At 34.0% G+C, this 25476-nt stretch overlaps 1 protein-coding gene across 4 annotated transcripts in view; it reads left to right on the top strand.

The window, feature by feature from the left end:
- The window catches only part of MTX2 (metaxin 2), a 63699-nt gene extending 44602 nt beyond the window's left edge, over window positions 1-19097 (top strand). For 3 of the 4 annotated variants that reach the window (XM_019923185.2, XM_019923187.2, XM_019923186.2), the window contains exons 4-10: window positions 2007-2079; window positions 7084-7160; window positions 8415-8507; window positions 9015-9053; window positions 9439-9564; window positions 10783-10859; window positions 18633-19097. In XM_019923185.2, coding sequence (XP_019778744.1) covers window positions 2007-2079; window positions 7084-7160; window positions 8415-8507; window positions 9015-9053; window positions 9439-9564; window positions 10783-10859; window positions 18633-18807 — 660 coding nt within the window. In that variant the 3' untranslated portion in view covers window positions 18808-19097. Of the gene's footprint in view, window positions 1-1988; window positions 2080-7083; window positions 7161-8414; window positions 8508-9014; window positions 9054-9438; window positions 9565-10782; window positions 10860-18632 lie in introns of all 4 variants that reach the window. The other variant, XM_019923188.2, reaches the window with a different exon arrangement.
- Window positions 19098-25476: the final 6379 nt, after the last annotated feature.

The following is a 25476-nucleotide window of genomic DNA, read 5'->3' as shown; positions in this document are numbered from 1 at the left end:
GTTAAAATTAAGCCAGTTATTTTTTAGTAAAGAAGTAAAAAATTCACAGGACTGGAAACACGGCTTCAATTGTAGAATGTTTCAATTTTGCTTAATCTCTTTTAGTGAAACACAGCTTTTTGGAACAATGATTAGTACAGTTACCAATATACATGGAGGTTAGCAAAATATACCATATTTACTATTTTATATAGTACTATGATTGTTAACTAACAACTGAGTATTATTCTGACCTTTGAGAAGACGCATTAAGCAGTTCTTTCAAATTCTTTTTGTTCTTCTGAAGGCCTAAACCCCCTCTTGGTCCTACATTCTCGGCAGACGGTTTTTTCTCCCATTTCACAGAATATGAGCACTCCCTCATTTTCTTGTCCTTCTCACTTATCAGCTTGCAGTCATCATCACTGATGCTGACCACCCCTTGCAAGTACAGTGGAAAAAGTGTCCTGTTTCCTGAAAAAAACAGATGCTTCCACCTGTGCTCTTATTTCATTCCTTTTTATCTTCTCATGGATCTTGTATGTCAGTTATTCTGCCTGGTTCTTGTCATTTCAGCCTATTTCCTATATATGTTTTAATGAGCTCAACCTTTTTCCATCATTGGGTACAGATACATATATAATAGAAGGGAGCTGACCCTTCTTAATTCCCTTCTTCCTTCTCAGTTTTCTTGAAAGGTCTCTTTATACTTATTCTAATTCTTCCCTTCCTAGCAATCCGTGTTTTAACAAGCCTTCCACATGACTTTGATGGTACACTGAAGCTTGAGAACCACTACCTGGAGTCCATACTTGTGGGCCAACCAAGAAGCTCACTATTATTGTTATAAATTGGGAGCATAGGTTATAGTATTTAGAGGACTGTTAGTTATACTTACATAGACATAGAGGAGTCAACTTTTGTTTGGGTGAGGTGCTGTTTCAACTTAGAAACAGTAATTGTTGGTAAATTAGTCAGGATTAGGTTTGGCTGTGAGTCATGGAAAACCCAAAATAGCAGTGGCTTAAAAAGGTAGAAGTTTCTTTCTTTTCTTTCTTTCTTTTTTTAATACAAGTAATCCAGGTTTGGGACTGAATGATTATCAAAAACTTAGACTTCCTGCCTCTTCTTGTTGCTCTACCATCTTCAACATTCAGCTTTTACTGTGATTCAGTTTGGCTACGGTGGCTGTAAGTCATCTTTTTCACATTCTAGTCAGCAAGAAGGAAAAACAGGAGAGGTCATATCTCTTCTTTTTAAAGAAACTTCCCGAGCAGTTGCCCAGAACTTTGAGTCCTGTTGGCCAGAATTTAGACATTGGTCACACCCAGTTGGAAGGAAGCTTTGGAAATAAAGTTCTTATTTCAGGCAGTCATGTGTGAAGATATAATTAATGATTTTAAAAAATTGTTGTATAAAATTATATGGTTTGCATTTACCATAAATAATTTAACAGTTCCCTATTGTTAGACAATTAAGTCACTTATAAAATTTTTGTTGCTATAAACAAAGTAAAAATAAACAATTCTATATCTTTAAAAAGTGAGTTAATAAGCATGAAAGCTACGCATTAGGATGCTGAGTATTATTGGAGAGAACTTTGAAGTAGTAAAATTAACATTTTGAGAGTTTTCCCCTAAGACGGGAAAGATAAGGATTCTGTAAAGAGTGGTGGAAGTTAGTAATAGCTTATAAAGTTTGGACTTCAGTCATCTGTTAAAGAAAATTAAATAAATACACAGTATTGCTGACTTACATAAACTAATGCAGTAAAATAAGTGGATAATTTACATTTTTGTGTATAAATGCTTTAAGTTTTATACATTTACTGGTGTCTAAGTCATATTGATTTTTAGTATTGAAATGACATTTTATTTTTGTTTTAGAGTACAAATCTTTCACTTTAGGTTGATTCATTCTTTTTCTTTTCCTGAGCTATTAAGTTTGGAAAAGAAATAAATAAAAAGTTGTGTTCGAATATGCATATACTTTCACTAGACTTACTGTAGACTTCTCTTGGTTGACAGGCCTTTTTGCAGATGTGTAATCTGCCCGTCAAAGTGGTTTGCAGGGCAAATGCAGAATATATGTCTCCATCTGGTAAGTGTTTTTTAGTTTTGTTTTTCTTCTCTGTTAATATTCTGCATTGATAAAATTGCAGTGATAGTCCAGTTTGTACCTAGATTTTTTAAATGCCTATATTTTTTGTTTACCCTTTGAAGAATTTTCCCACTCTATAAAGTAACAGTTGCAAACTTGACAGTCTTGGGGTGACATGTCTACTCATTTCAACTCTGTGGTCAGAGATGATTACTGGAAAGTTAGGGGAATTGTTTCAAATAGTAAATGTTAAGAAAATGCATAATCTCAGATTTCCCCCAGTCTTATTTACATAAGACTGTTCCTTCTTCAGAAAACAAATTTTAATATATGAATCCATTTATTATTAAATACACTTCTCTAAATTGTATTCTGCCATTATGCCAATGGAAGAAGAGAGATTGTGGAATAATTAAATTAACATGTCATAGATCTGTCTTTGAATGTCTTTGGTCTTTGGTTTCTGATTCTTTTTGTTTCATTTTAAGTTTTTAAGTTACTTTTTCTTACTAAGGTTTTAGCCTTTCTGTTATTTTTTATAATCAGTATTGCCTTTTCTGTGTATCATGTATTAGTAGATTAAGGTACAGTTTTAAATAAATATGATTCAGGTAATTTTTAATATAAAAATATAGTGCCACCAAATCTGATAAATAAATAGAATTGGTATGGGTTATTATAATTATGGTTTTGCTGGAGCAATAATAACACATAGAACCACTGCTTTATGAATAAATTCGTTGAATATAACTGATTGGTACAAGTGTATTACGTTGCTTTTTAGGGAGACATTTATCGATCTCTTTATTGCGGTGATAATTTAGGAATGACTTGGATTGTTAGGAATGACATTTTTTTCATCATAAACTCTTAAGGGTGGTAATAATCGTCAACAGTTGTGAAGACACCCTCTCTATACACACTGAAAATTCTATATGAATATCTCTACATTTATAGGTTTATGAATATACATTTTAAAAACGTTTCAATAAAAGAATTTTTAGACTTATAAACATATACATCTTTTAGATTCTTGAAGGCTATTAATTGAATCATTTTGTTTTAAGTTTATACATAGGTTTTATAAACTGTATTGAATTGTGGTGAAATGAATTATATTGGGTTCTGTCCATCTTTTTCCTCTGTGTAGTCATACAAAGAGTGTAGATATACATATAAAAAGGTTAGTAATCTAATACTAAAGTTAATATCTTTGACAAATCAAGGAGAAGCCATATAGCTTATCCACCTATTTCCTAAAATGACTGTACTATATGTAGTATTACCTAGGTAGTTATCCATCTTTATAGATTCTAGGAAAGACAAACATAAATAGTATAGAGACTACAATACATGCATATATACATATATGCATAGGAGAAGTCTCCTATAGGTAGATGAAAATGACACTTTCTATTAAGGTATTTAAATTTCATCATCTCTAGTGTTTCTTTCATCATATGATTTGGGTGACCATGGGAATGTGTTATATTTTATTTGCTTGTTTGATCTGGTTGTTGGTAGATTTTTAAAGCAGAGAACATCATGGAATAGTCAGAAGACCACTTGGCTAAGAGTTAGGAAATTTTTAGTCTAACCCTTCTGTGACTTTGTCACATGTTAACAGTTTTCTTGGGAAATTCACTTCTTTTCTTTGAGCCTCAGTGGCTTCATCTGTAATATGAGGTGGTTTCATTAGATGACATCCAAGGTCCTTTCTATTTCTAATATTCTCTGAATAAATAAACTTGCTTGGCAACATCTTGCTTTCTTTAAATATAAAAGTTCCAAAAATGATTATTCCGCCTAAAATGAGAAGCAGGGCCTTTGGGGTTTTTTTTTTATGACCTTTGATTGGTACCAGAGAATAACTGTCTCACTCTGCATTTGCCTGATCACCTCCAATAATAAGGATATAACACTGGCTCCACCTTAAGTCAGGCTAGTGACAGAAAACATTATTTACTTCTAATTTGTTGCCTTGATTTTTTTAAAAAATTAATTTTTTGGCTGCGTTGGGTCTTCGTTGCTGTGCACGGGCTTTCGCTAGTTGTGGCGAGCAGGGGCTACTCTTCATTGTGGTGCGCGGGCTTCTCATTGTGGTGGCTTCTCTTGTTGCGGAGCATGGGCTTTAGGTGCCTGAGCTTCAGTAGTTGTGGCACGTGGGCTCAGTATTTGTGGTTCGCGGGCTCTAGAGCGCAAGCTCAGTAGTTGTGGAATGTGGGCTTAGTTGCTCCATGGCATGTGAGATCTTCCTGGACCAGGGCTCAAACCCGTGTCCCCTGCATTGGCAGGTGGATTGTTATCCACTGCGCCAACCAGGTAAGTCCCTTGTTGCCTTGATTTTTATTTATTTCTTTGTATTTAGAGATATATGAGTATTCAATTGGCTCCCCACACTGCTTCCCTGCTTCAGAATCTACAATGCTCGAAGTATTTTTAAGAAAAGAAATAAAATACAGGCATACCTTGAGATACTGTGGGGTTTGGTTCCAGACCACCACAGTAAAGCGAATATCGCAATAAAGTGAGTCACATGGATATTTTTGGTTTCCCGATGCATATAAAAGTTATGTTTACACTGTACTGTAGTCTGTTAAGTGTGAAATAACATTGTGGCTAAAAAAACACTATACATATCTCCATTAGGAATATTTTATTGCTAAAAAATGCTAACCATCATCTGAGCCTTCAGTGAGTCAAAACCTTTTTGCTGGCGGAGGGTCTTACCTCCATATTGATGGCTGCTGGCTGATCAGGGTGGTGGTTGCTGAAGGTTGGGGTGGCTCTGGCCATTTCTTATTGTTTCTTTCATTCATTCATTCATTCACTCATTGATTGATTGATTGATTGCTGTGTTGGGTCTTCATTGGTGTGCGCGGGCCCCCTCCAGTTGCGGTCAGTGGGGGCCACTCTTCGTTGTGTTGTGGGGGCTTTTCATTGCAGTGGCTTCCCTTGTTGCGGAGCACGGGCTCTAGGTGCGTGGGCTTCAGTAGTTGTGGCACATGGCATCAGTAGTTGTGGCTCACGGGCTGTAGAGTGTAGGCTCAGTAGCTGTGGCGCACGGGCTCAGTTGCTCCGCAGTACGTGGGATCTTTCCGGACCAGGTCTCGAACCCGTGTCCCGTGCATTGGCAGGCGGATTCTCAACCACTGTGCCACCAGGGAAGTCCCTGGCCATTTCTTAAAATAAGACAGCATTGAAGTTTGCCTTTTCGATTGACTCTTCCTTTCACAAACGATTTCTCTGTAGCATGGAATGCTGTTTGATGGCGTTTTACCCACAGTAGAACGTCTTTCAGAATTGGAGTCAATCCTCTCAAACCCTGGTGCTGTTTTATAAACTAAGTTTATGTAATATTCTAAATCCTTTGTTGTCATTTCAACAGTCTTCACAGCATCTTCACTAAGAGTAGATTTTATTTCAAGAAACCACTTTCTTTGCTCATCCATAAGAAGCAACTCCTCATCCTTTAAAGTTTTATATTTATAACAAATATAATAATCATGAAAATGTTTGAAGTATTGTGAAAATTACCAAAATGTGATATAGAGACATAAAGTAAGCAAATGCTGTTGGAAAAATGGCACCAATACACTTACGCAATTCGGGGTTGCCACATACCTTCAGTTTGTAAAAACACGCAATATCTGCAAAGCACAATAAAGCAAAGTACAATAAGACAAGGTATGCCAGTATAAACTCTGTCTTCCAAGAACTCCAAACTGGATAATGAAAATGAGAAATATACTTTGATCTCAAAATGTACCACCACAAAATACTCTTCAGTCTAGACATTCATTCACAAATCGTTTTCATTCTCTGGTCATATTATCTCAGAGGACCTGCACTATTTCTATCAGTATAGTAGTTACAAAGATATTATCCCAAGTTTAAAAAGAGTATGATCTAATTCTTAATGCAGATAAGAAATTTTTTTCTCTTTTGAAATATTTATAAAGCGGTAGAATAAAGGAATGCAGAATTCAGTGTTTTTATATTGGTAAATGGAAATGTCTTCTAAATACCTCTGTTGAGTTGTATTCCAAAAGGCCTGCCTTTCCTTTGTAATGTCCTGTGGACGCAGATGAAGCTTTTGTTGGTGCTGTGCACCTCATCCATTACCCTCAGGCTGTCTAAGCCAGAGAGGAGTGAATCTCTTGAAAAGGACCACGAAGAAGCCAGCTGTTAGTGTGAACTCTATTTGAACTAGGTCTGACAAAGTTTCATCCTCTAGCATTTGAGGTAGACTTTATTGCTATTTGGAGATCGTCATCTCTGATAATTTCATCTATTATTAGTATTTAAAAAAATGAAATATTACTTTTTTAATGTGGCATTTATTTAGGGAAACCAGTTTTTGTAAGCATACTAATTCTTTTTTCCCCACATGTGTTGGGAGCATACTTTGTATTATAATTCATAAGCTAGCATACCTTCAAAGATTGTTATTGTCTTAATTCCTGAAATTTTTGAGTCAGATAACATTTATTAATGCACCATTATGTGCTTAAACAATTGATCTGAATGGGTACCTGAGATTTGAAAGTAGTAGATGTAAAAAAAAAAAAAATAAGCTTCATAAATGTAGCTTAAATATAGATTGATTCATTGTACTCTGAAGAGAAGGCCCAGTTTAATTTTTTCGGATCTATCAGTGGTCATGAACCAATGACTAGGCTTGGTTCATATAATTTGAATAATTAGTATTTACTGCTATATAGTGATTTATTAGTGTTAGCTCTGAAAAGGGAATATTTTGATCTGTTATTACATATAAGAACTCTAGAAATGAATCTCCTTTTTTTTTCTTTTGTTTTAAAATTAGTAATGTTTAAAAAGTTTTAGAATTTAACATACACATTTAACTATGATTTTCAAAAGTCATAGTGTTAGGAAACTGTGTGTATTAATAAAACATATCCCAGTTTTGTGTTGATTTCCTTTTTAGCACAAACTTTAATTTATGAAGAGTGTTTTCACATTTTTTTTCCCCCTCAACAGGTAAAGTACCTTTTATTCACGTAGGAAATCAAGTAGTATCGGAACTTGGTCCAATAGTCCAATTCGTTAAAGCCAAGGTAATAAAAAAGATATTAAATGCATTTGATCACAGTTACTTTTAAATAAGTCATTCATCATTCTTTAGGGTGTTGTAACATTTACGTTGATTTTAACCTAGTTTTACAAAATGCTGATATAAACTACCAGAGAAATATTTCTAAAGAGTAAGTTTTTTTCCCCCCATAATGTAAGTCAGTGGCAGAAGAGGCCATTTGACCTTTACAAAGTGATAGATAATTTTCTAACTCACGCTTAAGAGAATTTTGGTCACAAATGAAAACTCTTCATTGTTGTAAAATATCAGGTTAACCTTTGAGAAGGGAGTTATAGAATATGTTTAAAAGTTGAATGTATCAATGCTAATTTACCCATTTGAATTATTATTCAGTTTAGATTTTAATAGTTATCAAAGAACAACCTCCATTAACATTTTGGGGAACATGCTTCCAGAATTTTTTTTTGCATATGTAGAAAAATACAGGTCATACTATTATGTATTATTTTGCAACCTGCCTTTTAAAATCATAAGTGTGTTTTGAAATTCTTCCATTTAATGACTATAGATATATGTCATCCTTTTAAATTGTTGTATAATATTCTATCATATGGATGTATTATGATTTATTTAAGTCTTTATTGATGGACACTGAAATTGTTGCCAATTTTCTGCTGTTATTGAGTGCTAATACAAATATTCTTGTACGTACACCTTTGTACACTCGTTAAGTTATCTCCTTAGGATAAATTCCTAAGAGTGATAATACAGTGTTATAGGGTATGCATTTTAAAAATCTTACAACTAAAGCTTATACTATTTTATGCATCTACTCATTACTATACTGTATTAGAATTTAAAAATTAGTGTCTATTTCCCTCTCCTTTACTAATAACATTTAAGAAAATCTTTGACCACTTTGTAAGTAACACATGTCAATCTTTGGAATTTATTTTATTACTAAAAAGGTTAGTCTCTTAAAAAAAACAAGGTTTACTGACCATCGCTCTTTTCTTCTTTTGTGAAATAATAAATTTTGTCTCTTGAAAGATACATTTTTATAATGACAAGTAAATACTTCTTATTAATATTTTGTAGTGATAGCAAAGTATTATTTTTTCACATAAAATAATTATGTTTTAGGGGGCATTTTGGAAATGAATCCATTGGACATTTACAGTAAAACATTGATGGTGTATTACTTGGTAGTAAGATAACTGAAAGTTTTTGTATATTTAATATGATGCTCTTTTAAAGTTTTTTAAATTCCCTTTAGGGCCATTCTCTTAGTGATGGGCTGGATGAAGTCCAAAAAGCAGAAATGAAAGCCTACATGGAATTAGTCAACAATATGCTGTTGACTGCAGAGGTATAATAGAAGATAATAGGCCTTGAAAATAAGCTTTTTCTCTCATAAAAGATCATCTTTTTTATGGGTTATGTTAAAGTTACTGAAAAATAGGAAAACATTCAAGCCACTTCTTGGGCTAGTGTCGTTACCCAAATTATTTGATCATTATCATTGAACAAGTTGCCTGATATTATCATTTCTAGTTTTTCTGTTTGTAAACAGGAGTGACTCTTGCCCACTCATTATTTTATTTTGGTCTTGTGAAATTCACTTAAATGGTATCTGTAAAATACTTTAATGGCATTTAGAGATGTATTCTATGAATAAGAAATATTTTTATAGGTACCACCATTAAGTTTAATAATTCTGTGTAGCAACATTAGCCAAGAAAAAACAAAAACAACCCTCACATATGTGACTTTTATGACGTTGGCTTATAAAAAATTACCCTGGCAAGAAGTAACTTTCTTTATCCATTTTCTCTTTGATACTTTAAAGTTTTGGTGACTGTTTTTTTTTTCCTAGTTGTATCTTCAGTGGTGTGATGAAGCTACTGTAGGGGAGGTGAGTGGTTCTGCAACATTTATCTTAATTAAAATTTAATGAAAAAACACTTTTGCTCAGAATCATAGGTCCCTGCTCATAAATGAAACATTGTGGTTTATACCATTAGTGATATAGTTTTTCACTTTAATTTTGCTTGCACATACATTTTAAGGAAGCTGTGTGTCATTGTTTGATATAACTGGTTGCAGAGTATGTGAAAGTTTATATATTTTTAAAGAGAATGGTTTAAAATTTTAATTTTTAGATTGCAAGCTATGTTTTGTTTTATTTTTTCAGATTGCTCTGTTTGTGGTCTCTGGAAATATATTTCCCTTAGAATTTTATTTGTGAAAACAGGCTATGTCTTTAGAATCATATTTTTAACATAATCTTTTTGCTTTAGATCACTCATGCTAGGTATGGATCTCCTTACCCTTGGCCTCTGAATCATATTTTGGCCTATCAGAAACAGTGGGAAGTCAAACGTAAGATGAAAGCTATTGGATGGGGTAACAAGACTCTGGACCAGGTCAGTTCAGATTGAAGTTGGTAAAACCCTCAACTTTAATACATAAAGAAAAAAGATTTTTAATTGTTGGTCCTTTAAAAAAAATCCCAGGGGACTTCCTGGCGGTCTAGTGGTTAAGACTCTGCGCTTCCAATGCAGGGGGTGCCAGTTCCATCCCAGGTCGGGGAGCTAAGATCCCACATGCTGCGCGGCGCAGCCAAAAAAACCCACAAACTCCCAACATAATAAAAAAAATTAACAAAACATTTGCTCTTATTTTCTCTGACATGAAGTACTTTTTTGTTTTATAAAAATCACACATGCTTATTGTAAAACAAATTATGTAATACCGAAAACTTCAAAAACGGAATAAAAGTTGGCTGGAATCCTACCATCTAGAAATTGCCACTGTTAACTATATGGAGAACATTCTTCTAGGTGTCTCTTAATAACATTTTCTTTAAATGGGGTCATAGTATAACTGCCACTCTATAGCCTAATTTTTTTTATCCATTCAGCAATACATTGTGGACATTTTTTTATGCCAATAAATATAGATCTGCAGCATCAGGGCTTAAAAAGAAAAACCCAACCCTGTTAGATGCAGTGCTTAATATACCTGCTTTTCTTTGGTCTTAAATTTACTGAAGTAGCAAAATTATAAAAATATATATCTTGTCAAGGTCATGAGTTTGAGCATCATTAAGCTAATTAATGTCTCATTTTCAAGGATACCCCTAGTCCTAGTCAGCCAACTCATTGATGTGTGCCGTTGGCCACAAGGGGGATTGGGTAAATGAAGAGGGATGGAGTAAATAAAATCTATTTCCACTAGTGGGAAAACAATTCAAATGATTTTTACTCATGGTAGGTCAGCAGTGTCATCTTTATGAAGCAGATTTTTTAATATATGTGAAGTCATTTGATTATATGGATTCAGGAAAACATTTTTGTAGGGAGTAGAATTTTGAGATAAAAACTTTCTTGATCATAATCCTTATAAGTAACTTAAATGTACTTGTATTTAAAGGAAATTTGCTTTCAAATTTTCTTCCGGTTTCTTGTATAGAAATTATTACGTATGTTCTCTATGTGGTCTATAGTCTGATTTAAATATACTAAAAATGGTTACCTAAATTTATATTTTTATTATAAACTATGATACATATTAAGTTTTAGACACATTTTATTGCTTTGCTAATTTAAATATTTTTCTCTGGGGTCTGTTGCTTGTGTTAGGTCTTAGAAGATGTAGACCAGTGCTGTCAAGCTCTTTCTCAAAGACTGGGAACACAACCGTATTTCTTCAATAAGCAGTAAGAATTTATTCTTTTTAGTTAGTTTCTTTTCTGTATTATTATTTTATCATACATGTCGTATCAAACATTTTATCATAGAGGAATTGTTTTATCAAGAAATATTTACGAAAAGATTTAGTTATATTAAAGTTCATTTTTGCATTCATTAACCATTTAATTTCTTGGGTGTCAGGCATAGCACTAGCTTCTGGGAGACCAAGATTTCTAAAATGCAGTGCTAGCTATTAAGAATTTTCTCCTGAGGGTAGACAATGTAAACCAGTCATTATTGTATGATATGATAGAGGTTCTACTAGAGGTAGTTCAAGGTGCTTTGTATGGAACTATGACATGTTAACAAAATCTGAGCTTGCAAACTACTATTAAAACGTGAAGTGTAGCCATACTTGTCTGTAAAGGATGATACCCTGAGGACTAGAAAAGTGAATAAAACTAAACTGTAAACAATATTGTTGGATGGACAAGCATTATGATGAACTTTTCTTTTAAAATTCAATGAAAATATTTGTAAAGCATAGAAATAATTGTGAAGGATATAGATTAAATATATGTATGTGTATATATGTAAATTGAGTAATTCATGTTTTATTAAGACAGAATTTTTTTGTAATTTGGAAAATAATATCTAACATAGGCAAAGAATGAATTTTCCTTTTTTTTTTAAAGTTACAATTTTAGTATATCAGAATCAGCTATCCTGTGATCCAGTTTAAGATGGGTTTAAATTAGCATTTTAACCTCATTGGTTTGCTTAGAATTCTAATCTTTTCTTGGCTTTTTAATAAAAATCTCTTGACTTTTAGATTGATAATTTTTTTTTAATTTTTTTAATTTTTTATTTTTTGGGGTACACGGGCCTCTCACTGCTGTGGCCTCTCCCGTTGTGGAGCACAGGCTCTGGACGCGCAGACTCAGCGGCCATGGCTCACGGGCCCAGCCGCTCCGCGGCATGTGGGATCTTCCCGGACCGGGGCACGAACCCGTGTCCCCTGCATCGGCAGGTGGACTCTCAACCACTGCGCCACCAGGGAAGCCCTAGATTGATAATTTTTAAAAAGGTTTATTTGTTATTATTTACATCTTCATAGGCATTCATCTATAGCTATATCAAACATCTTTTGGTAGAGATGTTAATATTTGTAGCAAAAATGGCTATGGTGATAGCTTGGAAATATTAAAGTTATATTAATGTATGTGCTATACAACTGATATTAAAATAAAATTGGGCTCTGTTGATCTTTGAAGCAGAAAGGTCATAGAGTTCAAACCATGAAATCCTGGTAGGTAAAGTTTCTACAGCTATGTTCTTATTTCTAGTGATGTTTGCTATGCTGATTCTAGTTGTTTCGTCTCTAATACAAAAGAAAGGTATCAAAATGTTAGTATTATGTAGTCCCCTTTCTTTCTGATATAGGAATTCTTAGGAGCTGAAAAGCTCAGAAGGGGTGCATTTTATTGTTTGAAGTGCATCACTCTGTTTTAGGAGTTAGTTTTGTTATGCACCCTGTCTCCATGGGAAGCCAGGATAATAGATCTAACTTATTTTTCTCCTCATTGAAACTCAGTGTCAAAGAGTTAGTAACCAGGTATCATTTGGCATGTGATTCAGTGGAAATATCAAGAAATATTTTTCTTCATAAGGGTATAATTATTATTATTTTTAACAACCTTATTGGAGTATAATTGTTTTACAATGGTGTGTTAGTTTCTGCTTTATAACAAAGTGAATCAGCTATACATATATCCCCATATCTCCTCGCTATTGCATCTCCCTCGCATCTTCCCTATCCCGCCCCTCTAGGTGGTCACAAAGCACCGAGCTATTTTACACTACCAAATGTAAAATAGATAGCTAGTAGGAAGCAGCTGCATAGCCCAGGGAGATCAGCTCAGGTATAATTATTTTTAAACTTGTAATGAAAAATTCAAAATTTAGAATAGGTACAAAAACAATTGAGAAACTGTTTAACTGGTATTAAGATGTAGGTTTTTGAAATAATTTTACCTTATATGAGACTTAGATAAACATTTTTATGATTGAAGTATAGAATAGTTTTAATTTTTAGTTTTAATTTTTAGTTTTAATTGTTTAATATTAAAATTTATTTCCCTGTGTATCCTCTCCTTACCCTCTAAAATTAGAATCAGCTTTTTTTCTAGCTTACCTACTAGACATGTTGAGAGGCCTCATGAAAGAAACTCAGTAGCTTTACTTGATGTGAGAAAGGGAAAGATAGTTGAGGGAGATCTTGCAGCAAGAATAGTAATTGGGAAAAGAGGACAAAGAAGCTAAATGGTGGAAAGGAAAAAGGAAAGCGAATTTGAAAAAAATTAGAAATAATACAAAGTAGATACTAACAATTGTCCTTTTTATCTTTCATAATATATAGTTGGTAGCTTTTAAATATTTAAATCATATTTCTAAAATGCAGCTCAAACAAAATCTGTGTTATCTGTTGAATCTGTGATCTTGCTGATGTGATATCTGTTAACACACCTACACAAAGACTGGGTAATTTATTCCCTTTCACCTGGTGAGTGCATTTGGAATAAAAAACCAGAACTGTTCTTGAAGTGATATTTTCATGTTACCTTTTTAATAAAGGGGAAGAAGAAGAAAAAAATAATTTTTCTAAATGTAATCAGAATAGAAAGAGTTAATACTACTCCAAAGCATTTATGAGCTCCTTGAGGGTTTTTGTTTTCCAAACAAAACCTATTAGAGGAAGCTCAGTAAATGTTGGTTAAGACTAGATTAAATTGAATGAGAAATTGGAAAAGGAGTTAGGTTTGAAAAAGAAAAAGTACTGCTATTAACCATTAAGTAAATGGTAAAATTTGAAAATATACCTTCATATACTGATAGGAAAGTATTTTGAAGAAATGATGCAAAAATTATACTTGGGAACCTTAAGAAAAATTTCAGGGGGTAATGGGATTTCATTGAAGTTTATTCAACTGAGAAATCACTAGTTAAGAAAATTAAGGGGAAATTGCTCAAAAATATCCAAAAGCAAAATATAGCAAAGTTGATGGCAAGGGGCTTGATTTACAAATTTGAATGATAGTCCTAAAGATCAGTGATTGATACATAAAGAAAGGATATGTAGATTATTTCTGTTAGTATGAAGAAATGACAAGTTAATAGTATAATGGGAAAGAAAAATTGGGGAACATTCAGACAAAATTAATGTTTTTGAAACTAGACTGTGAAACGTATTAGAAAGAGAGAAAGAAATATGGAACCATAATAATTGAAGAAAAAGATAAGTACAAAAAAATTTTTAGTGGGAAAGGTTAGGAAAACATTCGCATTTTATGGTACTGTTTTTATTTTGATATTCAAATGAAAGAATAGTAGATAATCGGTGGATGTTAGCTGAACCTGTTGTGGCAGCGATTTTACAATATATTTATGTAAATCAAACCATCATGTTGTACACCTTAAACTTATACAGTGATGTATGTTAATTATTTGCCAATAAAACTGGAAAAGAAAAGAATAGTAGGTAACCAACAGAAATGTGGAAAGAATGATAATGCAAGATGAGAAGGCAACAATGTGAAAGTTGTTGAAGGTCTTAGGAGGAGAGTTGCTATCTATATCCAAATTACAATCTACAAACTACTTAGTAAGCAGAAGGGTGGAAATGTTATGTTTTCTCTCCATATTGTATAGAAAAGGTAATTAAAACTGGAGGTACATGAAATCTTGGCTTGATTAAACAATTCAGTGGAAGTATTGGCTAAAGTGTAATTTTTTGTCCTTGTCTCTCATAGGAGTTGCAAATATTTTTCTGAGCTTATTGCTTTTTTTAAAAGTCAGGTTTATCGTGGCATAATTTACAAAAAGTAAAATTGACGCTTTTATGTGTATAGTTCTGTGAGTTTTAGCAGTGGTATACAGTTGTGTCCCCATTACCACAGTGTACTTTTTTTTTTTTTTTAAATATATTTTTGGCTGTGTTGGGTCTTTGTTGCTGCGCACAGGCTTTCTCTAGTTGGGGCGATCAGGGGGCTACTCTTTGTTGCGGTGTGTGGGCTTCTCATTGCAGTGGTTTCTCGTTGTGGAGCACGGGCTCTAGGCGCGTGGGCTTCAGTAGTTGTGGCACGCGGGCTCAGTAGTTGTGCCTCATGGGCTCTAGAGCGCAGGCTCAGTAGTTCTGGCTCATGGGCTTAGTTGCTCTGCGGCATGTGGGATCCTCCCAGACCAGGGCTCGAACCCGTGTCCCCTGCATTGGCAGGCGGATTCTTAACCACTGCGCCACCAGGGAAGCCCACAGTGTACTTTTTAAAAAGAAAGAATTGTGGGAATTGATAACATATATGTCAGAGTCAACTAATATAAGTAGTTGCTGAAATTTGTAAGGATTACAAAAAATATGCATTAAGTTATGTGTGTGTTTTGTTTGATTTAGTATAGTGTATTCTGCTTCCTGTTAGATGCTCTAAAAGTAATTTGTCACGAAGTTGCTATCTTTAGGTAACATCAGATCAGTTTTTGTATGCTCATTACCCTACATAATTCAGCACCTTTTGAGTTATGTGGATGTATATTTGAAGCAAATAATATTTTGACCACTTCAGGGGTACTTCTAGACTACTCTGGTTTGAACATACCTTCATTCCTGAGCTCATTCAGAGCCTTCCCTTATTGATAAAAGATGCCCATCTACCCTACTGGAAGTTGCATCAGAGAATATATTCACCTTTTCTTAGGCTCTTGTACAAGAAGCAGAGGGTAGTTAATCCTAAATAAGGATTAGGAAAATAAATCCTAAATTGGTAAGATACACGTTTTAAGAAATATGTTTAGGGATCTGGAAGAGTTGGTGTTTATATTACTTCTCACAAAGTGCCTCAGCTCAATATTTATCCACCTTCTACATCCTTGGTTTTTCTCAGGTATCCATTTGTTATTGATTCTTCATCTGTAATGCTAGGATCATGGTGCTATTAAGTCCCAGGACACTTGTGAGTTTTTAAAACTATCCTATTGACTACCCTCTTAAACATGGCCATAAATTGCACATTTGACTTTGATTAATACTTCATGAATGTGTCAAAAGAGGGAAGGCTTTGGAAGAATGTGAGTAACTACTATTGAAAAATTAAATATCCTATACAACTTAGGCAGGATGCTTTCTTTCTCTTTCGTGTGTTCATTCAGCAAATAACCATTCAGTTCCTTAGATACTTTGCTAAGAACTGGGGTTATAAAGATATATGCAGTGTTATCTTTAGAGAACTTAGAGTATAATGGGGGAAACATTAAGTAAACAGTTATAGTATGGTATGAGAAGTACTTCACCTTTTTATCGATTCATTAAACAAATATTTATTGAGAACCTACTTTGGGCCAGGCATTGTTGCAGGTGTTGGGGACACAGCAGGAAACAAGTAGACTATGTCCTGGTAGAAAGAGATAGACAGTTAATTAAAAACAAATATTAGATAGTTTTAAGTGCCATATAGAGAATTAAAATAGAATCACATCACAATAAGCGGCTATATGTCCACTTTAGTTTGAGTGGTCAGGGGACGCTGACCACTCAAACTAAGATGTGATATTTAAGTTGTATTCTGAAAAACAAGGAGGAGCCAGCAGTATGAAGTCAAGGGCAGGGTGTTCCAGGCAGCAGGAATAGTTGGGTCAAGGCCCTAAGATTGGCTAGAGTTTATGTTCAAATGGAAGAAGCAAAACCATTTATGGTTGTGTGTAGAGAATGGTAGGAGATGAGGCTGAAGAGGTAAACAGGAGCCAGATCTTCTAAGATTTGTATGTTTTGGATAAGGAGTTTGGCATGTTAGTGTAAGTGGAGTGGAAATTCATTCCAATGTTTTATGCTTGGAGGAGATATAGATAAGTGGTGGCATTCAGGACATATTTTGGTGGTTGTGTCTCACCAGGCTTGCTAATGGATATGGGAGGGTAAGAGAAAGAGAGGACTGAAGAGTAACTCAGATTTTTAGCTTGAACAGGTGGTGGGTAGTGGTGACTTTTATTTTGGGAAGATGAGGGGACAAGCAGGTTTGAGATGCTTATTCAGCATTCAAGTGGAATTGTTATATAGGCCTTTGAATGTATGATTCTGGACTTCAGGGGAGAGATTCAGATTGGAGATAAATATTTTAGGAATTAGTGGCATGAAGAGATACAAAGCCATGCAACTATTAAAAGAAGTCATTCATCAGTGGCGATCAAGGCCACATAGCTAGTAAGTGACAGAATTAGGATTTGACGGACCCCCAAATCTGTTTTGCCAAACCAGATTACTGCAACATATTTTTACAGTTTAGGTCGACTAATATGTTTTCTCAGTAACTTTTTCACTGTAGGGCTGACAGCAATAATTAGTTCATAATAATGATGGTATTTTCTCCTTTTGTAATATTGTACTAGTACAGTACAATGAGGGGGCTCAGGGTGCTGACCCTTTGCTGCAGCTGAAAATCCATGTATAACTTTACAGTCAGACCTCTGCATCTGTGGTTCTACATCTGCAGATTCAGTCAACCCTGGATTGTGTAGTATTGTAGTACGTATTTATTGAAAAAAAACCTGCGTGTAAGTGGACCTTCACAGTTCAAACCAGTATTTTTTAAAAATTAATTAATTAATTAATTATTGGCTGCGTTGGGTCTTTGTCACTACGCACGGGCTTTCTCTAGTTGCAGAGAGTGGGGGCTACTCTTTGTTGCAGTGCGTGGGCTTCTCATTGCAGTGGCTTCTCTTGCTGCGGAGCACGGGCTCAGTAGTTGTGGCTCAGGGCTCTAGAGCACAGGCTCAGAGAGGTGTGGTGCATGGGCTTAGTTGTGGCGCACGGGCTTAGTTGCTCCGCGGCATGTGAGATCCTCCCAGACAAGGGCTCGAACCCTTGTCCCCTGCATTGGCAGGTGGATTCTTAACCGCTGCGCCACCAGGGAAGCCCTCAAACCAGTGTTGTTCAAGGGTCTACTGTAATTATTTTAATGTAATATAGATTGGTGATGTCCCATTTATAGACCGTTAGTAGCAAGGTAGATAAATTTCATCTTTTTGTTAGTAATATATAATTAAAGGGAAAGAAAACATAGAAAAAATTTTGTTGAAGCCATTCTTACATCTCCTTCAGAAATCTAAGTTTACTTTTAAAATGGTAAAATTAAAATTAAATCATGTTGTAATATGATGATCAGGTAATCAGGTATCATTCTGTTTTCCTAGCACCACAGTGAAATTCTCTGCTTTGACAGCATTTTGGTTATGCATCTACAAAAGCACTTACTAAATTGTGTTGTGGTAATTTATGTTTTGTGTCCATGTCTTAGAATATCTTTCTTGCTTTTATATCTTTAGCATCTGGCATAGTTCCTGGCACACTGGAGACCTGTTGTATATATTTAGTGAATAAATTAATGAATAAAATGAATATGATCATTTACACCAATATTATTATTATTTTAAGGTTACACACTATATAATTCCATTTGTGTGACATTCTTTTTTCTTTTACACCAATATTATTTTAACACATTTAAATGATGCTATTTAAAAAAGCAAGTCACACAACTAGCAAATCGTAGTTTAAAAGATCTTTTTTTCTTTCATATCTTATAACAGAAACTCCAATAAAATAGAATAAATTCTATCAAGTTGGGGTAGGATTTATTGCTTACATGACTTTTTTTCTTTTAAATAGATGAATAAAGTGTTTAAAAAAATAGTATATAGTCTACCATACAAGTTAAACACTGTTCATGTTACTCTCATTTCTGCTTTTGTCTTAGGCCTACTGAACTAGATGCACTGGTATTTGGCCATCTGTACACCATTCTTACCACACAGTTGACCAATGATGAACTTTCTGAGAAGGTGAAAAACTATAGCAACCTCCTTGCTTTCTGTAGAAGAATCGAACAACACTATTTTGGTAAAGTCAGCTCATCCATCAGATTGTCTTAGAGTTATGTGTTAATTTAGTTATTATTTTTAAAAAGTTTGACTTTTGAAATATATGTTACTTGAATGATGTAATAGATAATAGTATCAGAATTTTACAACCAAAAATACTGCTTTTCACAACCTCAAAACAAATTACGTAATGTATCGTATACGTGTACCTTATACTGCTATTTGTGTATACATTAAAATAATTTTGAATGATTTCATTTGATATGTTGTACTCTATATCTTGAAATTTTTGGTTTCTTTGACACATGTATGCATATAAAAATAAAGCTCAAACAACTGTGTGGCCGGTGTATTTACTTTCTTTCCATCTTTCTGAAAGCTACTCTCTGAGCTTTATACATGGAATAAACAGTGTCTTTTCTAAGGCAATAATTTGTATTCCATACTCCCAAGATTACTTTGTAGATGTAATGCATGGTAAACCTGGTCACGGGAAGAATGTTCTTAACGGTGAGCACTTAGAAAATGCGCATGATTACAAAGTGATTAAATCCTGGAACAGATTACCATTTAAGAGCATTTTTCTTATCTAAACTTTATTGAACTTAAAAACATTTTATCAGAGCAGCTATTATTTACATTTGATAAAGGGATAAGTTTCAAGGACCTTATTTTTTTGAAACTTCTTTTTGGAGAAAATAATATTTTAATAATGCTGTTTTATTCCTTTTGTGGAGAAGGGAGGATAGATTTCACAGAAGTATCAATTTATACATAAGCATAAAAGATTATATGCTGTATTTCTTTCAGTTTTTCTAATATTTTATGTAAAGCCAGAGATGCTATAAAAGAGTCAGATGTACAAATAATTTCTTGAAAATGTCTAGAATAGTAGTACTTCTATATTCCTTTTTATGTACCAGACATTTTAACTCATTTAATCCTTACAAAAACTATGAAGGTTATTATTCCCAGTTCACAGAAGAGGAAATGGAGACACAAAATGGGTAATACCTTGCCCAAGGTCATAGAGTTAGTAAGTGGTAGAGTTGGAATTCAAACCTAGGCGTCTGGCATCTGTTTGGCTTTTAAAGAAAACTACATTTTTTTTTTTAAGATTATAGATTTATACCTTATAAGGGATGTATTAGGTTCTCCTTAGCCCAAGTCCCACATAAACTTTGGGTGCTCCCTTTTGACTATGGTGCTATTTATTATTTTCCTGAACTAATTTTGTAATTTGTTTTATTATTAAAATAAAAATTTCCAAGTTATCTGTGCTTTTGTACAATTTTTATGACAGTTTTTTTTGGTATGTATTTTTGTATGCTTGTTTTATACTGAATGATGCTCTTTTAATAATGCCATAGGGCTTCCCTGGTGGCGCAGTGGTTGAGAGTCCACCTGCCGGTGCAGGGGACGCGGGTTCGTGTCCCGGTCCGGGAAGATCCCACATGCCGCGGAGTGGCTGGGCCCGTGAGCCATGGCCGCTGAGCCTGCGCGTCTGGAGCCTGTGCTCCTCAATGGGAGAGGTCACGACAGTGAGAGGCCCGCGTACCGCAAAAGAAAAAAAATAATAATAATGCCATAACGTTCATTTCATAGAACAAGTACCTTCTGTACTCAGTATATAAAATCTAGACTTTTTTCTTCGAGCTTTTTGGATATAAAGATATTACAACAACATGGGCTCTGATATTTTAATCTTAATCATTACAACTGGCTGGCTGTATTATCTTAATATGAGAAACTTTGGCAGACAATGGTTGTTTATTCCAAGTTGAGATATTTACTCTTATTTAAGACTTACTGACTATGGATCACTTTGATAGAGGTCTTGTTTTTCTCTAGTGTTGAGTGAATCACCCTCAAAACAGAATGTCTTAAAAAGTAGAAAACTTGACATTCAATTATGGTTATTTAATACCTGCTTTTATCTTTTAAATTTGGGTCCATCAAACCAAGTCACAGTAGCTAAAAGTTACCACTGAAAAGCTAGTTTGCTGACCAAAGAGTTAAAGGTTTTGCTGCCAAAACACTTAGGTGTGTACTGAATTTTAAAGTAAGTAGCATGATTCCTTATTTAAATTAAAATTTAAGTCATAAGTAGTGAGAAACTTTAAATCAAGATGGGTATAGTCTACCCTGTCATTTGATGACTTCTGAATGATGTACATTGTTGGGTTTAAAATAACTACAGTCATCCAGGACCTCCCACAAATATCAAGATCTTTGGATGCTTAAGTCCCTCACATAAAATGGTACAGTATTTGCAATAACCTACACACATTCTCCCATATACTTTAAATCATCTCTAGATGACTTGTAAATGCCATGTAAATTGTTGTAAACACAATGTAAATAGTTGCTGGTGCAAGGCAAATTCAAGTTTTGCTTTTTTGGAACTTCCTGGTTTTTTTTTTTTTTTTAATATTTTAGGTACGCAGTTGGTTGAATCTGCTGATGTGGAAATTGCAGATATGGAGGGCCAACTGTATCTTCTATCAAACCCTTTAGAAGCCCAACTTGTTACTTTTTTAATTGATTTGAATGTTGGATGAGTAGATATTGTATTAATTCATTTGGAACCCTAAATCCAGGAAAAGGAGAAATTATAAAATATGTCAATCTAAGAGACTAATATATTTTGATACTTTTTTGATGAATAGATAACAAGTAGTTTTCTTACTGTTGTTTATGATTGTCTAGTGAGAATGGGTAAAAAGCAGTTGTACATTGAGATATTTCAAGATACTACATTCTAAAGTAAAATTTAAGATACAAATTTTTGCACTTATTTTACTTTCTTTTTTTAAAGTATTACAACCAGTTGCTTCTTATGAGATAATTTGTAAATTTCATTGAGTCAAAAGGAAATATTGAAAAGTTTGATTATATCTAGATCGATAGAAATATTTTCCTAATCTATTTTTAAGTTCCTAAGAATTGGGATCGGATTTCTATTTTTCATTTTTTTTTACATTTTTATCAAATTATGGTAATTGAATTTGTCATAAGACTGTAGTAGAATCTCTGGGTATTTCTCCGTTTTTTTGGCCATGCTGGCTTGTGAGATCTTAGTTCCCTGACCAGAGATTGAACCTGGGCCCTCAGCAGTGAAAGCACAGAGTCCTAACCACTGACCGCCAGGGAATTCCCAGTCTGAGTATTTCTACTTAGTCTTGTTTTCTGTGAATAGAAATAATTTTATTTAATACTTTATAATCGGTATGCCTTTTGCTTGTTTTGCCATATTGCAGTAGGACTTCCAGTACAGTGTTGAACAGGAGTAGTGAGAATGGACGTCTTTGCCTTATTTATGATCTTAGGAGGAAAGTATTCAGTCTTTCACCATTAAGTATAATTGTAGGTTTTTGTAGTTAGCTGCCCTTTATCAGGTTGAGAAAATTTCTGTTTCTAGTTTGCTCAGAGTTTGTGTGTGTGTGTGTTTCAATCATGAATGAATGGTGTATTTTATCAGAAGCTTTTTCCATATCTGTTGAGGTGATTATATATATTTTTTCCTTTAGACTATAGAAATGGTGAGTTATGTAATTGATTTTCAAATGTTGAATCAACATTAGTTTCCTGGGATAAACCCCATATGGTCAAGATGTATTACTCTTTTTATATATTGTTGGATTTGATTTCCTAGTATTTTGTTAACGATTTTTGTTTCCATATTCATGTGGCATGTTGGTCTCTGGCTGTCTTGTAATGCTTTTTTCTGGGTTTGGTATCAGGTTATTGCTGGTCTCATTAAATGAGTTAGGAAGTATTCCTTCCTCTTCTATACTCTGGAGTTTAGATTCGGTACTACTTTTTCCTTGAATGTTTGGTAGAATTTACCAATGCAGCTAACTAGGCCTGAAGGTTTCTTCGTTGGAAGATTTTAAGCTTAACATTTTTATTTACTTAATAAATTTAGGACTGTTCAGATCATCTGTTTCTTCTTGAGTGAGCTTTGGCATGTGCCTTTCAAAGAATTTATTTTCTCTAAGTTGTTGAATTTATGGGCATAGAGTTGTTCTTGGTATTCCATTTTTATCCTTTCTGTGGTACCTGTAGTGATGTCCTTTCTTTTATTCTTCATATTTGTAATTTTTATCTTCTCTTTTTCTTGATCAGTCTGTGCTAGGTTTATCAATTTTTATTGATCAGCCCCCTCCCCAATCCAGCTTTCGGTTTCATTGATTTTTCTCTGTAGTTTTGTTATTCTCATTTTCTTGTCTACCCTTATTATTATCTCCTTCCTTCTTGCTTTGAGTTTAACTTGCTCTACATTTTATAGTTTTTAAATATAGAAGCATAGACTGATTCAAAGCTTTCCTTTCTAATGTAAGCATCAATGCTAAAAATTTCCCTCAAAGCACTGCTTGGAGGGAATTTTGAAATGCCATGGTTTTATTTTCATTTGGTTCAAAATATTTTCTAATTCCCTTGTGATTTCTTCTTTGACCCATGGGCTATTTGTAAGTGTATTCTTTAATTTGAAAATACTTGAGGATTTCCCAGGTATCTATTATTGATTTCTAGTTTAATTCTGTTGTATTTCTAGAACATATTTTGTATTTCAGTTCGTTTAAATTTGTTAATATTTGCATTATGGTCCAGTGTATGGTTTATCTTGGTGAATGTTCCATGTGTAATTGAAAAGAGTGTGCATTTTTCTGTTATAGTATGGAGAATTCTATATATGTTAAGCTCATCTAATTGGTAGTGTTGCTCAGGTCTTTTATATCCTTATTAATTTTCTGCCTACTTGTTCTACATTGCTGAGAGAGGAGTGTTGAATTATGGCTTTTTTTCCCCTCCTTTTATTTCTATCAGTTTGCTTCATGCATTTTGAAGATCTTTTGTTAGGTATATATATATTTGGGATTATTATTTCTTCTTGAAAAATTGATCCCTTCATTGATATATACTGTCCTTCTTTATTGCTGGTAATATTTCTTGCTCTGAAGTTATTTGTCTGATATTAATTTAGTTATTTCAGTTAATTTAGTTATTTGATATAGCTACTCAGTTTTTCTTTAAAGTTTGCAAGGTCTATATATATCTTATCATTTTTCTTTTAGCCTTCTTACATACTTAAAAAAAATTTTTTTTTATAAACAGCTTAGAATTGGATCTTGGATTACCTGACAATTCCTCTTTTAATTGTTTAAGGTGTTAACATTTAATGTAATTATTGATGAAAATGGGTTAAAATATATCGTCGTGCCAGATATTTTCTATTTGCTTTTATTCTATGTTTCTTTTAATGATTTCTTCTTTCTTTTGGATTGATTGAGGTGTTTTTTAAAATGAGGCCATTTTATCCCCACTATTGGCTTATTATTTATACCTTAATTTTTTTTTTTGTAGTGATTACCCATGGTTTACAATATATATCTTTAATCAGAGCCTGTGTTCAAATAGTATATACTGCTTTACTCCCAGTCTGTGGCTTGTCTTTTCGTTTTCTCAGTGGTGTCTTTGGGAGAACAGAAATTTTTAATTTTGATGAAGTCGGTTTATCAAGTCTTTCTGGATTATGCGTTTGTTGTTATATCTAAGAAATCTTTGCCTAATCCAAAGTCCTAAAGATTTTCTTCCATGTTTTCTTTTAGAAGTTATATTGTTTTAGCTCTTATATCATTTAAGTCTATGATCCATATTGAGTTAATTTTAATGAGGTGAGGTAAGAGTCTTAAGTGTTTTCTGGAGGTTTTTTGCATGTGGATATACAACTGATTTGTTGATATATTTGTTTCATGTGAGAAATAGGGAAGAAGGATCTAGGTGGGGGTTTTGTGCCTTTCCTGTAATTGCTGCTATTCTCCTCTCCAGGGAACCACACGGGACACTTTCTCAGATTCCCACCATGTCTCCCGTTTGGGGTTTTTTTTTTTTTTTTTTTTTGGTTAACTTCCTGTGAGTTCCTTCGAGAAGACCCTGTGAGTAAATGTGAATTCCTCTTTTCGTTTGTGGCCTCCAGGGTTTTGCTAGGCTTTTGTTAGCTCACACTCAGCCTTTAACCATTAGTTTAAAATATTAGCTAAGTTCTTGCTGTTGTCCAGTAGTGTCTGTCTCAGGTAAGCAAGTGCTTATGTCCCTTTTCTCCTTAGATTTTGGGTTAGTTGGCCCTGCAACCTCAGCTCTCTGCTGCTGGGTACAAGAACCAGGGTGAATTTGCAGATTGTATGGTGTTCATCATTACTGTAAGGGGGGGAGCAATGCTCTTTTTAGCCTTCTACATTCTAAAATGGGAAATCTGAGTTGCTTTTTATTTTTTGAATTTTATTTATTTTTTATATAGCAGATTCTTATTATCTATTTTATACATATTAGTGTATATATGTCAATCCCAATCTCCCAATTCATCCCACCACCCCTCCCCCCGCTTTCCCCCTTCCTGTCCATACGTTTGTTCTCTACGTCTGTGTCTCTATTTCTGCTTTGCAAATGGGTTCATCTGTACCATTTTTCTAGATTCCACATATATGCGTTAATATATGATATTTGTATTTCTCTTTCTGACTTCACTCTCTATGAGTCTCTAGGTCCATCCATGTCTCTACAAATGACCCAGTTTTGTTCTTATTTATGGCTGAGTAATATTCCATTTTATATATGTGCCACATCTTCTTTATCCATTTGTCTGTTGATGGGTATTTAGGTTGCTTCCATGTCCTGGCTGTTGTAAATAGTGCTGCAATGAACATTGGGGTGCATGTG

This window comes from Tursiops truncatus, chromosome 7 (assembly GCF_011762595.2).
Source record: "Tursiops truncatus isolate mTurTru1 chromosome 7, mTurTru1.mat.Y, whole genome shotgun sequence".
Lineage (NCBI taxonomy): Eukaryota > Metazoa > Chordata > Mammalia > Artiodactyla > Delphinidae > Tursiops > Tursiops truncatus.
This window is presented reverse-complemented; position numbering and strand designations above follow the sequence as displayed.